This window comes from Rhododendron vialii, chromosome 5a (assembly GCF_030253575.1).
Source record: "Rhododendron vialii isolate Sample 1 chromosome 5a, ASM3025357v1".
NCBI lineage: Eukaryota > Viridiplantae > Streptophyta > Magnoliopsida > Ericales > Ericaceae > Rhododendron > Rhododendron vialii.
Genome location: NC_080561.1, coordinates 41,978,150 through 41,992,555, shown reverse-complemented (window position 1 = coordinate 41,992,555; position 14,406 = coordinate 41,978,150). Strand labels below are relative to the sequence as shown.

The 14,406-nt window shown below is 37.8% G+C and overlaps 2 protein-coding genes across 2 annotated transcripts; both read left to right on the top strand.

Moving 5' to 3' along the window:
* The first annotated feature begins 2,625 nt into the window (after positions 1 to 2,625).
* On the top strand, positions 2,626 to 5,090 carry LOC131326101 (uncharacterized). The gene is made up of 3 exons (XM_058358699.1): positions 2,626 to 2,971; positions 4,129 to 4,329; positions 4,696 to 5,090. The coding sequence occupies exons 1-3, from the start codon at positions 2,861 to 2,863 to the stop codon at positions 4,729 to 4,731; spliced, it is 348 nt and encodes a 115-aa protein (XP_058214682.1). The 5' UTR covers positions 2,626 to 2,860; the 3' UTR covers positions 4,732 to 5,090.
* Positions 5,091 to 6,823: 1,733 nt separating this feature from the next.
* LOC131326100 (PRA1 family protein B4-like) lies at positions 6,824 to 8,717 on the top strand. The gene is made up of 2 exons (XM_058358698.1): positions 6,824 to 7,421; positions 8,025 to 8,717. Exons 1-2 carry the CDS (start codon positions 7,004 to 7,006, stop codon positions 8,258 to 8,260), a joined length of 654 nt encoding a protein of 217 aa, XP_058214681.1. The 5' UTR covers positions 6,824 to 7,003; the 3' UTR covers positions 8,261 to 8,717.
* Positions 8,718 to 14,406: the final 5,689 nt, after the last annotated feature.

Below are 14,406 nucleotides of genomic sequence, written 5' to 3'. Positions count from 1 at the left end.
CCCTTTAATTACAAAATTCAACACTTAACTCCCTTTAACTACCATTGAATTTGGAAGTGGTGTCAAATGAGGAACTCAAATATTGAACTACTTTGCCCACATCTCCCCTTTTATATGAAAAAAATCTTTGTTGTAAAGCTATATCCTCTCTACGATAAAAAAAAGAAGCAGCAGCTATATCCTCTCTCATTCTTGAACTACATCTGCAGTTTACAATCTTTCTCTCTCTGATCAATTCGATTCAATTCCCCCTCCCTCTCTATGCTCTCTCGTGCTCCCTCTCTCTGGATTTTCTGTACGATGCGGCTCGCCGGAGGGCACAGTCATAGAACCCAATCGAGATCCAGTTGAAAAGTCGTCGGAAAAGCTCTGGTTGCTGCCGCCACTGCACCCGACGGATCTAGATCTCAACACCTTCCGGTCAAAACGCTGCCATTTCTGAGCTCCCTTCCTTTTTCCACTAAAAACGCTGCAAAATCCTTCCTTTTCTTCTTTTTTTGGGTTTACACGAAAGGTATTCGAAGAAATGCCCAAGTGGAGGTATACTCGTGATTATAGCAATTAGTAGTGGTGTTAAGATGGTGGATTATGTTCAAACTGGTAAGTGACAACGTGGAGAGGGTGGGTTTGATGGCTATGGAGTTAGATCTGAAAGTTATACATATGTGTATGTGGGTATAGTATATACTACAAAAGAAAATGGGTAATAAGGTAACTCCGGGACTTCTTTTAACGTCATCCGGGTGATTTCAACGAATGGTAGTTAAAGGGGTTAAGTGCTGAATTTTGCAGTTAAGAAGAATAATATATGGCCGGGTGGTATTAAAGGGGGGTCAATGTAATTTCTCCTAAAAAAAGAGGGGAGAAAATTAGGAAAAAGTTGGTATTTTGAAAATCAAAAAATACAAATAAAAAGACAATTAGATCAATCTATCCACTTCTCCAAGACACCATATACCACCTCTATATCTAAACGCAAATGGATTTACAATTTGGTTATGCTCTTTCAGTATATTCTTTTTAAAAGGCAAGAAGTGTTGGTGTGTTACTTGGGATTGGAACAGCTTAACCTAAGACTTATTTCACATTTTCAAACTCAAAATAATATAAATGAAAATTTATTTTTTAATTTTTTTCACCGTATAAAAGATCTCAATGAGATCTATCAAACAAGATCCATATTGATAGGAAAATTATTTACGTAAACACATGATTTTTGTGCTTGAAAATTGCCTTTTTAAAAAATAAGTACTTATTTCCATTTCCAGAACGGGGCCTAAATGATCTTGAAACAATCATCCAATTGCTTGAGCTAGTTTGCAAGTACATTAGTGGTTATCATTTGATTAAACACAAATTGGGTTTGATACTATATAATTCTGAAGTTTCGTAATTGACATATTTATTTCAATTGATGTTTGTCTTGATTTTACAATAACTGTGATTGTTGAGTTTGAATTGGTATCTCATTTTTTATTTGATTTGAGTATGATGGATGATAAGATACCGATTATGTATGGAGAGAGATGAGTTCCGGCTTTGTTTGTGTTTGTTATGTTTCAAAATATCTGTAAAAAGACAAAACGAGTGCGCTCGTTTAAAATAACTTAGAAGAAATAAGGACAAAGTTGTATTTCGAAAACTGTTTGGTTGAAAATGTGGATACATGTGTGTCACAATTTCACAAAAATAAGGAAGTGATTTTAGAGAATAAAGGGTATGCAATATGATAGGGTTGCTAGTGAAATTTATCGCGCAGTTGGATTAAGTCGCAATTTACAACGCGAGCTTCTCGATGAAATATTTGTCTATATCCTATTAGCGTGATTTTCATCGTGGTATATGTTTTGTGTTATCAACGAGATCTCCAACGTGAACGATTCCGACCAATAAAATAGTAAAACTTATATAAATCCATATTTTTAATTCCTAATGTATCATGAACTCGCTATTCCCTAACGCGAGTATATTTGGCATTTAAGAGCAATTACACCAAGGCTTAGTCGAAATGGCAAGTGAATAGTGAAAAAATGTATTTTTGATCCTCTTCTTGACTTTCATACCACACCAATCTTCTGTATAATCCTCTCCATCTATTAAAATATGATAAAATATGACACTTATGGTATTATAAATTACAAGCAAAGATAGAGGGAAGGAAGGAGAGTGTGTCAGTTGTGAGAAAAAATAATAAAGTGAACAATACTAAGTTATTTCTACCGAACCATTTTAAAAACGGTATTGTTATTGTCAGCCCACTGAGCTGACGATAAACACACTAGAAGGCAAAAAAAATATGTGTTTTTATTTATTTTTTACATCTTTTAATACACATTCACACACTCACTATTGTTAGCTAATTGAGTTGATTTTATAATTTTCCTTTTAAGAAATGTATTTTACCTTTGGATTTTGCTGATCTGATACACTACCCTTTTTGAGCTCTACTTCTCGAACCCGGATCCCCTGTCAAACTCCAATCCGAACAGGGGCTCGTCTCATTCCTTTCGGTTGTTGATTTTGCAAATCAACGGTTGAAATGTGCCGACCAAAAATGAATCATTTAAGAGCAAAAGATATTTGGCACATCTCAATCGTTGATTTACGAGATCAACAGCCTAGAGTAGTAGAACTGGCCCTTGTCGGGTCGGACAGGGGATCTCGGTCAGATACCTACTCCGACGTTGATGCTCTAAAAGCAAGTGCCCTGCGGTAAAAACTGTGTGGAAATAGCAGCTTCCAGCGGGTAGATAAAGCAGAGACTGCTAGAGGCAGAGGGAGAGGTTGAGTTGAGCGTTTCGAGAGAGAGAGAGAGAGGGAGCAAAAATTAGGGTTTTGATATCTCAAGCAGGAAGAGACGATGCCTTGCCTGAACCTCTCTACCAACGCGAGCCTGGAGGGCGTCGACACCTCCTCCATCCTCAAGGAAGCCACCACCACCGTCGCCAAACTCATCGGCAAACCCGAAGCCGTACCCTCTCTCTCTCTCCTGGATATAACTCAATTTGCATTTGTTGTTCACGTCATTTCCTGTTCTTGCTCTTTTCAAGAGTGATAATAGATCCTTTTGTTTTTTTTGTCAGATACTCATTTCCGTGGTTTCTGTCCTGTTTCCAGCTGTTTCATTTCTATGAAAAAGGTTCTTTTATGGGATAGTTAACTGATTTAAGGTGTCAGTCTTTGAAGCTCGATTGCAGTATTTCGTGTTGTTAATCTCCAGCCTTTTACTTAATTAAGTTGAGTACAACTGGGTAGAAGCTTTAATTGATATGAATTAGTTTGATGGGTTAACCCAGATCACGTGTATTCAAGTAAAAGCTTTTGCAGTGGTAGAGTAGAAGTCACGACGGGCCTTGAAAAATCCGAGTAAAGAAAAGAGTCTCCCTTTGTTTGGGTGAAAGAAATTAGTAGAACCCGTTTTGGTTCGAGTTTCAGTAAAAGTGTGGGGGAGGATTTTGTGCTCCAACTTAAGATGGTGTCAAGATTTGAGTAGTGGTGGAGATGCTCTTAGATATCCATGTTTATACTTTGTACATGTATTCCAAGCAGATTTCAGCGCATGTTCTTTTGTTATAAGTATGACACCCAAGACAAAGACAGTTGCAGGCTAAAATGTTAACTGGATGTACAAGTCTTCTTAAGATGATCATTTGGTCATGTTGACAATCACTTACTAACTCATAGGTGACGGTCACTTTGTAATAGGAAATAAGTATCCTTCTCTTAAAGTTACGTTCACTATCTTGTAAAAATTGTTGGTGTTGCATCAAAGACTCAGAGGCGACCCAACAGCCAAGGCTGTGGTGTCATGTAAACTCAGTGAAGTGAACATTTTATACTACCATATAGAAACTTCATTTTTTAGGTTGAACTTAGCTGTTATGGTGTCACTCAGATCAGGTTGTGAATTGTTGCTTTGCAAAAAGCTTAATTTTGTGATGTTTGATTTAATCTAGTTGATGCATCAAATTTTACCGTGGTATTTCTTTAAGTGAGCTAAAGGGCTATGCGCTACTGATAGTTTTGAATGGAATATTTTGTCTAAGTCATAAACAACTCTGTTTTTATTAGTTTTGAATGGAATATTTTGTCTAAGCCATAAACAACTCTGTTTTTATTTGTTTACAGTATGTCATGATTGTGTTGAAGGGTTCAGTACCCATGTCTTTTGGTGGGACTGAGGAGCCAGCAGCTTATGGTGAGTTGGTTTCCATTGGGGGCCTTACTCCAGATGCGAACAAGAAGCTTAGTGGTGCAATTTCAGCAATACTTGAAACCAAGTTGTCTGTTCCCAAGTCACGATTCTTCCTGAAATTCTATGACACCAAGGCAAGCTACATCATTCATGACCTTCTAACTTATCCCTGAGAATCATTGCCATGCACTCGTGTGTTCTCATTGCATTCTTCCTGCTTGTTTAGGCCCATCAAAGTCAAGAATATGCACAGTGTCTACATGCTTTACACCAGTCCTAGATAATGTAAATAAGCCCTTATGGTTCAGAACAATGGATAATGCTTTTGTTGGTATCTCTACTTCTTAAGATTTCAGCATCTATGCTTTTCTGTATCCTTTGAAATAAATTATGTTATGCCCTCTATGTTAGACAATGTCCACAGTTTTTTCTTGCAATTTCCGTCAGTTTTTTGTGGTGCTGATTCCTTATTCTCTTTTTGTTTTTTTCCTCTTTCACAGGGCTCTAACTTCGGATGGAATGGGACCACCTTCTAAGTACCGTAGCACTCTTGGTGTATTACCTTGATTCTATCTTGAACAGGATGCTATGTGTGGAATCAAGACAATATTTCTATTGTAACTTGGAATTATGACTTATGGTAGTATTGGGAAGGACAGTATACCTTCAAGTTTTATGTTATGATGACTCAGAATCAAACTAAATGCCTTCTTTATGCGCATCCTTTTTTCATGAACTTTCTTGCACTTAGGGTGAAAATGTTGAGGGAATCTTCTCTTCTTTTTTCCCCTCTTGTTGAGAAAACACGCCTTCGGGCTTAAGCTATGTAGTGATGTCCAGCTATACTGGTGAAACGTAATGGTCGTGATTTTATATACTCATGGTTCATGGTTCAGGTCTGGTTTGATTGGTTTGAAGAGATATTGTGGCTCATCACCTGCTACACTAGTTGGAAAGTTGCTTTCAGTCATATAATTACTATCATTTACTCATTAGTTCTTGTTCAAGGGAAATCATTCTGTAAAAATTGTCTTCCCCTTTTATCCTTTCAAATACACACTTCAGTTGCCATTTAGCTTTGCAGAGGATCAGTTTGGTGTGAAGGTTCAGGGTCTGTTGTGTCTGGTTTGGCTTTGGAATGAGTGCTTGGTCCGCAGGAAGGATAGTCATATTTAGCCTTAGCGATCTCTGCATTCCTTTGAATCAGAAAAATTCTCTGCATTCCAAATCTTGGTCCTTTTGGGCAAATTTTTATAATTTTCCTGTTGTCTTTCATGACCTATGTTACATGGACTTGATACAAGTTTTGAGTGCGGGTATCTTTTTATAGTGTCAGTGTCATTTAATTTTCATCTCAAGGACACATGATACGCCCACAAAGTCGATTTGTTGGTATATCTCTTTTGTTTTTCTCTTTGAAGTAGAGTGTTCACTTGGGGCATTTGATCATTTGATGCATCTAGGAGTTCCATGCATAGCTCCTGGTAAATTCGAATTGGAAAGTATGCTACTTGCTAGGCGAATGTTCGGCTACATGTCAGTCACATTACCCTATCCGTGTGCAAGTGTCAGAGTGTACCGCACTGGTGATTTGGTTATTTAGAAGCATAGGTCATGCCCATGTTCCTTATCGTAACTAAGGGGAGAACTGGATCCTACTCGTGATATCGGAAATCTGTGCAGCTGATTCTTTTTCTTTTTCCTCTCTGGTAATTTGAAGATTTATGCAGATGGTCTTGCCATCCACATATGATATCATTCAACCCATGGATGTGTTGAAATCAGTTGATGAGGAGCCTCCCCTTCTGGGAAATTGTCTGCACTTTTGGATTGTGTTCCAAATTTCCAACCTGTCATTCCGTAGTCAAAGTAGTCTTAACACTATAGTTTTGTTGCCTTCGAGCATCTTGTCTGAGTGTAAGCTGTACCCAAGTTTGTTTATTAGGAGTAGTACAAAATTCATGTCACTTCCACCGATGGAAGGTGATACTGGAATCTCAGCTAATCATAGACAAACGAGGATGGATGTATAATATATGGGATATATTCACCCAACTCAAAGTTGACTTTTTCTTTAGGGGAATTCTCCTTCGGTAAAATCAATAGAAATATGGGTACACATGTGGAGATGGATCTCAGGATCTCACACAAATGATTTGAGCCGCTCAATTTATTGAAAATGTTGTTTTGAGAATCTTTATAAAAAATCAAATCAATCGAATATTAGTAAGGGCTTGATCTATTCCTCGCTCAATTTTCATTAAACAAACACAATTCCGGACACAATTGTGTCCAAAATCGTTCAATGCACGAGATCTCACATGCACAGGACGTCTTCAAAAACAGTTGTATCCAAACTCGTCATTTTCATCATTTAGGTGGGAAAACTCAATTTTACCTTTCAAACACAGTTGTATCCGAACGTAGTCATTCTCATCATTTAGGTGGGAAAACTCAATTTTACCGTTCATTAACTGTTGATTTCATGGTTGAACTGTGCCAATGAAATCTCACCCACAAGCACTCCATGTGCTGACAAAAGCGTGCCCAAAACTCCAAAGCAACCCTTAAACACATTCTTCCGACGTGGCTGCATATAATTGGCTTCGTGATTACTGGATCCACCGACAAAATTTCTCTCTCCATCTCTCTCAAACCAACTAACGCGCGAAAGCGGCGAAACGCCTCTCTCTTTCGTAACTCCTATACCTAATTCTCTCTCTCTAGATCTCCTCTCCCACTCTCCCTCTCTCTCTCTCTCTCTCTCTCTCTCTCTCTCCCCGCCAAATTGCTCCCCAAAACCATCCAATGGCTTCCTCCTCACCCTCCGTCCTCCCACTCACAACCACCCAAACAACCACAATCGAATCCCAGCCACCAATCGCCACCCCAGCCTTCCGCGCCTTCATCTCCCACATAACCGACACGATCCGCACCGGCCTCTCCCACCGCCGCCCCTGGACCGAGCTCGTCGACCGCTCCGCCTTCTCCAAGCCCGAATCCCTCTCCGAATCCACCCTCCGCATCCGCAAGAACTACGCCTACTTCCGCGTCAACTACCTCTCCTGCCTCGCCGCCGTCCTCGCCGTCTCTCTCCTCACCAATCCCTTCGCCCTCCTCCTCCTTCTCGCCCTCCTCGCCGCCTGGCTCTTCCTCTACCTCTTCCGCCCCTCCGATCCCCCGCTCGTCATCTTCGGCCGCACGTTTTCCGAACGAGAAACGCTAGGTATGCATGGATGGACCGAGGGCAGATGCTCCCGATTTTTAGTCTTTCTTGGGAGTTGACTTTTTAATTTATTATATCTTGTACGAGTTTTAGGTGATTTTAAATTTCTTTTTTCATAAAACTAATCGAGATATATTCATATTGAATGCTTTCATTTATTAGTCTCTCATTTTACATAATCGGATCTTTAATTGGTTAAAAGTTTCAAATGTCAATATATTTTATATTCAATATCAATCTTTTTGATAGATCTCTATTTATTCAATAAAAGAATAAAGTTTTAAAATTATATAAAATTTTATAATATACAATATAGTAATTTATTGAAAAGTGGAATGGACTTTAAAAAATGACTAATAAATTAGGACAGTTATTAATGAAGACAGAGAGATTATAAAAGTGTTGTCAATTATAAATATTAGAAACTTTTATTCAGTTAGGATCGAACGAGGATAAAAAATGAGGACTGTAGTATTCAATTCTTTTCAAAAAAAATTTAAAATTATCTTTATTAGCCCATTAAGTAGTATATTGAATTATTCTAACACTCGGCCAACCAAGAGTTTTTTTAAAGTTTTAACTTAAAATTATGCGTCCTTGTAGGTATGTTGATTGTATCCAGCATTGTAGTGATCTTCCTCACCAGCGTTGGATCTGTTCTGATCTCCGCTCTCATGGTTGGAATCGCCATAGTTTGCGCTCATGGTGCATTTAGGGTTCCAGAAGACCTCTTTTTAGACGATCAGGAAACGGCGGCACCCGGATTCCTCTCCTTCCTCACCGCTTCCGCCACAAATACCGCGGCTTCTGCCGCCACCGTGGTGGCAACACGTGTCTGAGGGGATCATATCATAGCAATGATGGTTTGGCTAACCTCGTAGTCGTTTCAATCGACTTTATGCATTTTAGTGAAGAAAAAAAGTTATAATGAACAGATTTGGAGTAACTCGGGGCTCTCCATATGTCTAGATCTGGTATATTATATCGTGTTTCTTCAAGAAATGTAGCTATCCTTTTGTTTTATGTGTATTAGGAAAAAGTAATACATTGGACGCACATGGATGTTACGGATTCGGTCGGTCACATATGTGTTTAGAAGTGTTCAATGCATGTGAGTTGGTTACAGATCTACGGTAAATGTGGAGCCTACACTTACGGAAGGTTTTGAATTCATCTGTAAGAATTTATTCATACCGATATGTGTTATTCGTATTTTTGATTAGGCAAAGTAAGCATTTATATTGAATTATTTTGTTCATTCATTATCGTAAATCCACACTGAAATGAGTTTTATCATTGATGTTGTTCTACTTCTGTTATCTTGATTTATCCAGTAATGAATATACAGCTTGATTGTCTTTCTCGTTATTGGTATTTTTGTCATCACACCATGAAATCGTTGCACTATGCAGCAAACCATTTATAAAAAATTTGTCTAGGTCTACTATAGTGTGTTTGTAATCCATCAAGTCCACTTCTTAAGTTTGTAACCCCCTCTAGTCCATTAATAATGTTTTGTAAAGTCTTACATCCATTTTACTTTGAAAAAGAATATGTACAACGCAAAAATGACCTCCCAGGATTTTAATCATGTTCTCTCTCTCCACTAACCCCTCCCTCCGACCACCACCGCCGCCCCACCCCCACTGCCACCATCACACCACTACATCTGCTACCGCCACTGTAACGCCCCGAATTTTAGGAACGTTAAATAGGAAATTTCATTGAAAATCTAAATAGAGTCTGACTCAATATTACAGCATAAATTTCAAAAGAGTACTTTATTCAAATAAGGGAGGGAACTAAGGTTCCTATCTACTGTTCCGCCTGTTCCTCCATCCTGGTCAGCTCCTCGGCTCCAAAGGCTTTCAAGATGTAGAGTTCACCATGTTCATTTATAAGAATCTGACACATTATACCAGCGTCGCCGCCAATATAATATGTCAGGGTCACCAAAGGTAATACCGTGAGCTACAAAAGCTCAATAGAGTAACTCATACCCACTAACCATTAACTTACAAGCAAACGATCATAAATTCAATGCTTTGCACATAGTTCATACATATTCGACAAAATAGTTAACAATGACACATCCGCATTCACTATTCAACTAACGTTGGTGTCAATGATTTTTCGAGTTTCTCCTACGCGACTCCTCGTAGACCGTGTCACCAATTTTCACATTTCATAACCATATCAACGTTTTCAAAATCGTTTTAAACACACCCAACCTCAGTTTCGCTGTTCCGGTCTCCCAAGTATCCTCACAATGGTTCCGCCGCACCGGGTTCCCATTGGCACACTTTGCATTGGCTCCTCTCCGCGGATAACCAAGCCGCACACCCAACCTCGGTTCCGCCGTTCCGGTCTCCCGAGTATCCTCACAATGGTTCCGTTGCACCGAGTTCCCATTGGCACACAAAACACACACCACATAATGGGCTACCACTTCCAGCCACATTGCGGTTTTCAAAACATTTCACCTTTTCAAAACACGCCTTTTCATTAACCACACTTTAGGTGTTATGTTTCTACTTTCTCGATTTTTGTGTCTCATTTTCATGCAACGACTCCGCGGTAGGACTTTTCACATATGTAATCATAAATCATTCATTATAATCTTGAAACTAAACTAGTAAGATTATCCAACTCTATATTATTCTATTATACTCATATCACAACTTAAAGCATAACGCCACATGTACGGACGCCTTTGGAATGAAAATTACTTATACTTTACAACAAGACAAGTAATGCAAGCAATTCATGTATACATGCTCATAACCATCCTAAGATCAAAATATGAATATTTTTAAACAAGCGATAAGTTTCCATCTTTCAAAATCCATTCTTTTCTCTTTTGTAGGAAGTTCAAAACAATATATGTTTATTGAAGTAAAAGTCGGTTATTCAACATGCTCATACTTCCATTAGCAAAGTAAGTTATTAACTATCATACATTTCAAACCTTATAGGTGATAGATAACCTTATATACGGAAAAATCTACTTATACTTCCAACATATGGTTCTACATTATACTTGGAGTTGATGGACAAGGGGACTCTATCTTTCTTCTTGGCGGTTGGTCGGTTTTGAGAATAGGTCGTCGGTTTTACGAATCGGCGGCGTAACGGCTCCGAAGTGTTTCGAAAGGAAGAGAGATGGATTTTCTCTTCCTAGAAACAACTTTGCTGACTAAACTAGACTATTTTAAAGATCTATGGGTGATTTTTGGAGGTGGTTTGGTGGTAACTCTCAAGAACTTCAAGAAACTTGAACTTTGGATCTAAGAAAGTTTAGAAATTCTAGAGAGAAGTGAGAGCAAAGAGTGAAGGTGTGAGAATGATTTGAAGTGAGCTTGCTATTTATAGGCCAAGGGCTCTCCCTCTCCCTCTCCCTCTCTCACTCGAATTCTCTCTCTCTCTCTCTCTCTCTCTCTCTCTCTCTCTCTCCTATCTTATCTTTGATTTTCTTCTTCTTTTGTCATGTCAAAGCATGGCTTGGTGGGTAGTTTGAAGGGTAGCGTACAAGTAACCTTCAATGGAAGACTAGATTTTGTACTTTGGGTAGATTTTAGGAAGATTTAATGGATAAGGAAATGATGGTTCAAAGATTGGGTTGGTAAGTGTGTGTGTGTGTGTGTGTGTGTGTGTGTGTGTATATATATATATGTATAAGTACACTTTAAGTGCTATATGATCTAGTCTAGGAAAGAGTAAGGTTTTCAAGTGTCCATCTAGAGAAGATATGGTCAAGATTCTTAGAAATAAAATAAGTTAAGAAGTACTCATATCTATATATAACCATATATGTGTACCTAAAAATCTTAGTACAATATCTTTGGAGGTCAATGGCAAGTGTCACACCCTCGATTTTTCAACATAAATATAAAGGATTTTCATAAATAAAAACCTCACAATTATCCGTACCACAACCCAAAAGGATTTAACATCCCCATTTTCATAAATTACACTTTAACGTCCAAATGTTTACAAAAGGTACGTCATCGGCTCAACGGCCCCAAAATCAACAAAAGTATCAAATGAAGTTACAAATACATATTTCAAAAGGTGATTCAATGTTAGCTTTCACAAAGATGAGTATATAACTTCTTCAATGTTAGCTTTCAAAAGAGTGTCCACGCTCAAGTACTCTAAGCATGCAACTACTACCCAAGGTTAGTACCTAAAATATAATATAAAGTTTGAGCTACACTAGCCTAATAGAAAGCTCTAATCTAACAATGTATGCAGATGAAATGCAAGAACGGTCATAGGATGAGAGATGGCAACCAAAACCAACGAAAAGGGCAACAACAGTAATCCGATTCCAACCTTTCATTTTCAAAACCAATCATGTGTCATACAGAACAAACTTTAAAAACACCATATGTCATCCGTGTCACATACAAGTGTCTTGGGCCGAGGTTCCTGCCGGGCTTGTTAAAGAACTCCGAAGTCCTCTGCCAGGCACCTTACCCGATGGGAGGTCCTGAAGTATAAAACATGAGCATATAGCTCCTACCGGGCTTGTTAAAGAACCCCGAAGTCCTCTGCCAGACACTCACCCGTCGACGAGTCCTGAAACGTTCTCATCGTGTCCGTAAAGTTTCGAAATCCTTTTTCCAACTAGTCCGTACCGTTCAAATCCAACTTTGGTTTATAAAGCGATTTTCGTAAATCACAATCAAATGGGCATTAGGGTCTTGGATACATCCAACGAAGTCATTAGGTACGAGTAATCATGTAAAAGATCTTTCGGGAAGTATTAGAGTAGGTTGGAAGTGATTGAAAACCAAAACGGTGAAAAACGAAGGAAAATAGTGAAAGCTGGAGATAAGCAACATGTATCAATACCTAACACAAAGGTATCGATACCATTTGGTCAAAAATGGTTCCAGACGCTAGGGTATCGATAACAATGGCAAATGGTATTGATAACAAGTGATTTTTTAGGTTTTGGAGCACAAAGGTATCGATAACAAAGGCTGTTCGAGCAGCTTTTCTGCAGATTTTCATGGGTTTCTCAACAACAACAACAATAACCACGATCAATGGCACGAATCAAGCAATAAAAACAAATCATAAACATATATTGCAAGTTAGAACTCCCAACCTCAAAGATCGAAGAACGAATTCAAAGAATTTTCAAGCCCTAGCCCCAAATCTTGAAACTGGACGGAATATGCCTCCACCGAGCTCAAATCAACGATAAACGAGCTCCACTATGCAAAGTAATGAAGGATTGAAGGCTGTTTTGTGAAGGCTTTGGGGTGATTTTGGGTGAGAGCAAGAGAGAGGGTGAGGGAGCCGAGAGAGAGGAGAGGACGGGAGAGTGAGATGGGAGGAAAATGGGAAGAATTATTCCCTATACACACACACACACCTGCCTTATACACACTACACACTAATCACACACTCATCCCTCAAGTATAATCCTATAACACATTAACTCAAATTCTCAAATTCTCATATCAATTTCCTCCTTTTTATTCCTTATAAAACATTTAAATAAATTTTATGAATTTACGGGTCTTTACAGCAAGTCTAGGTTTTCTATTATCCATTGGATAAAAATTCCCCTAGTATTTATTATCCAATGGGCAAAGGTTAGGAGTATGGTCTAGGATTCCCTAGAAATATAATAATGGCTATGAGGTACATATTCCTATATATAAATATATAGGTGTACTTAGCAAATCTAGGAAAAATATCTTTATAAGGTACACGTACCTATATATAAGGTTATTTGTGTACCTAGAAATCTAGTAAAATACCTTATAAGGTACATATATCTAGATATATAAGTACTTAAAAAATCTAGGGAATTGACTTACTTTTATTACCCAAGGGATAAAATTTTCCCTAGTAATTATTGATCCAAGGGTAAAGAAAGAGAAGAAATAAAAAAAAATAAAAAATAAAAATACACTTGGAAGATATAATGATTTTATAGTATAGGGTTGGAAAGGTTCACAATGCTAAAAGATGGTCAAAAAGGTCCATCTAAGATTAGAAGAATGTAACTAGGTTAAAGGGTAACTAAGTTTCTCTAACCAATTGGTTGGAAGCTAATTCTACTTGCCAAGTAGAATTTTTAGTCAAGAAATATTATTTAAAGATTTTATTTTATTTATTAGGAAAATATACAAGTGCTTCTATAAGTATACTTGTCTTTAGAAAATAACTAGATTGTTTGGTACGAAAAGATATAATTTTATAAGTCTAAAATCTAATTATGACAGATTATTAGAAATTAAAAAGAAATTTCAAAAGCAATCCAAGTAATTAAAATAAAATTTAAATATTTAACAAAATTTTTATTTACCAAAAATCAGGTTCGTTACAACCACCACCATCGCCCTACTACTACCACCACCGTTGAGGATAAATATTTAAATACTCATATTTAATAATTTTGGAATGTAAAAATACTCATGTTTACATCATAAAATTCTCGGCCTATATAGTGCTCCATTCAAGGATATTTTAGCATCCCAAATACTTATTTTACATCTCAAACACTTATGTTTACATCTCAATACACTTGATGCTCAAATAGTTACCAGAAGCACTTCTTCTAGATGAACTGGTCGGGATCTCTCAAGACAAAAATCATAGAGACACTGTGAATATCGAACAATCCTGAGTCATCAGGGTTGACTTCCAAACAAGCCTAGAGTTACGATGGAAAAAAACAATTGGTTTACAAGAATTATACTTTAGTAACCAAATGGCACAACTCTGACAATTAGATAAAGAACCAAATAACTACAAGAATTATACCTTAGAAACCAAATGGCACAAGTCGAGGTCGTTAATCATGCCTATGAGAATTTTGTACTTTTTTGGCATCCTTCAAATCTTTTTCTGAGATATGACAAGTCGCACGCATCTCCTTCACCTCCCCCCTTATGGCATGAGCGTTTTAGACAAGGCCTTACCTATGCTCAACTGTTTCTTTTCTCAACTAAAAATATTTGGC

Excerpts from the sequence above, each read along its gene's own strand:
- LOC131326101 (XM_058358699.1), top strand. The coding sequence starts at position 2,861 with ATGCCTTGCCTGAACCTCTCTACCAACGCGAGCCTGGAGGGCGTCGAC. Across the intron at positions 2,972-4,128 it reads TCATCGGCAAACCCGAAGCC|TATGTCATGATTGTGTTGAA; the intron begins GTACCCTCTCTC and ends ATTTGTTTACAG. Across the intron at positions 4,330-4,695 it reads TGAAATTCTATGACACCAAG|GGCTCTAACTTCGGATGGAA; the intron begins GCAAGCTACATC and ends CCTCTTTCACAG.
- LOC131326100 (XM_058358698.1), top strand. The coding sequence starts at position 7,004 with ATGGCTTCCTCCTCACCCTCCGTCCTCCCACTCACAACCACCCAAACA. Across the intron at positions 7,422-8,024 it reads TTCCGAACGAGAAACGCTAG|GTATGTTGATTGTATCCAGC; the intron begins GTATGCATGGAT and ends GCGTCCTTGTAG.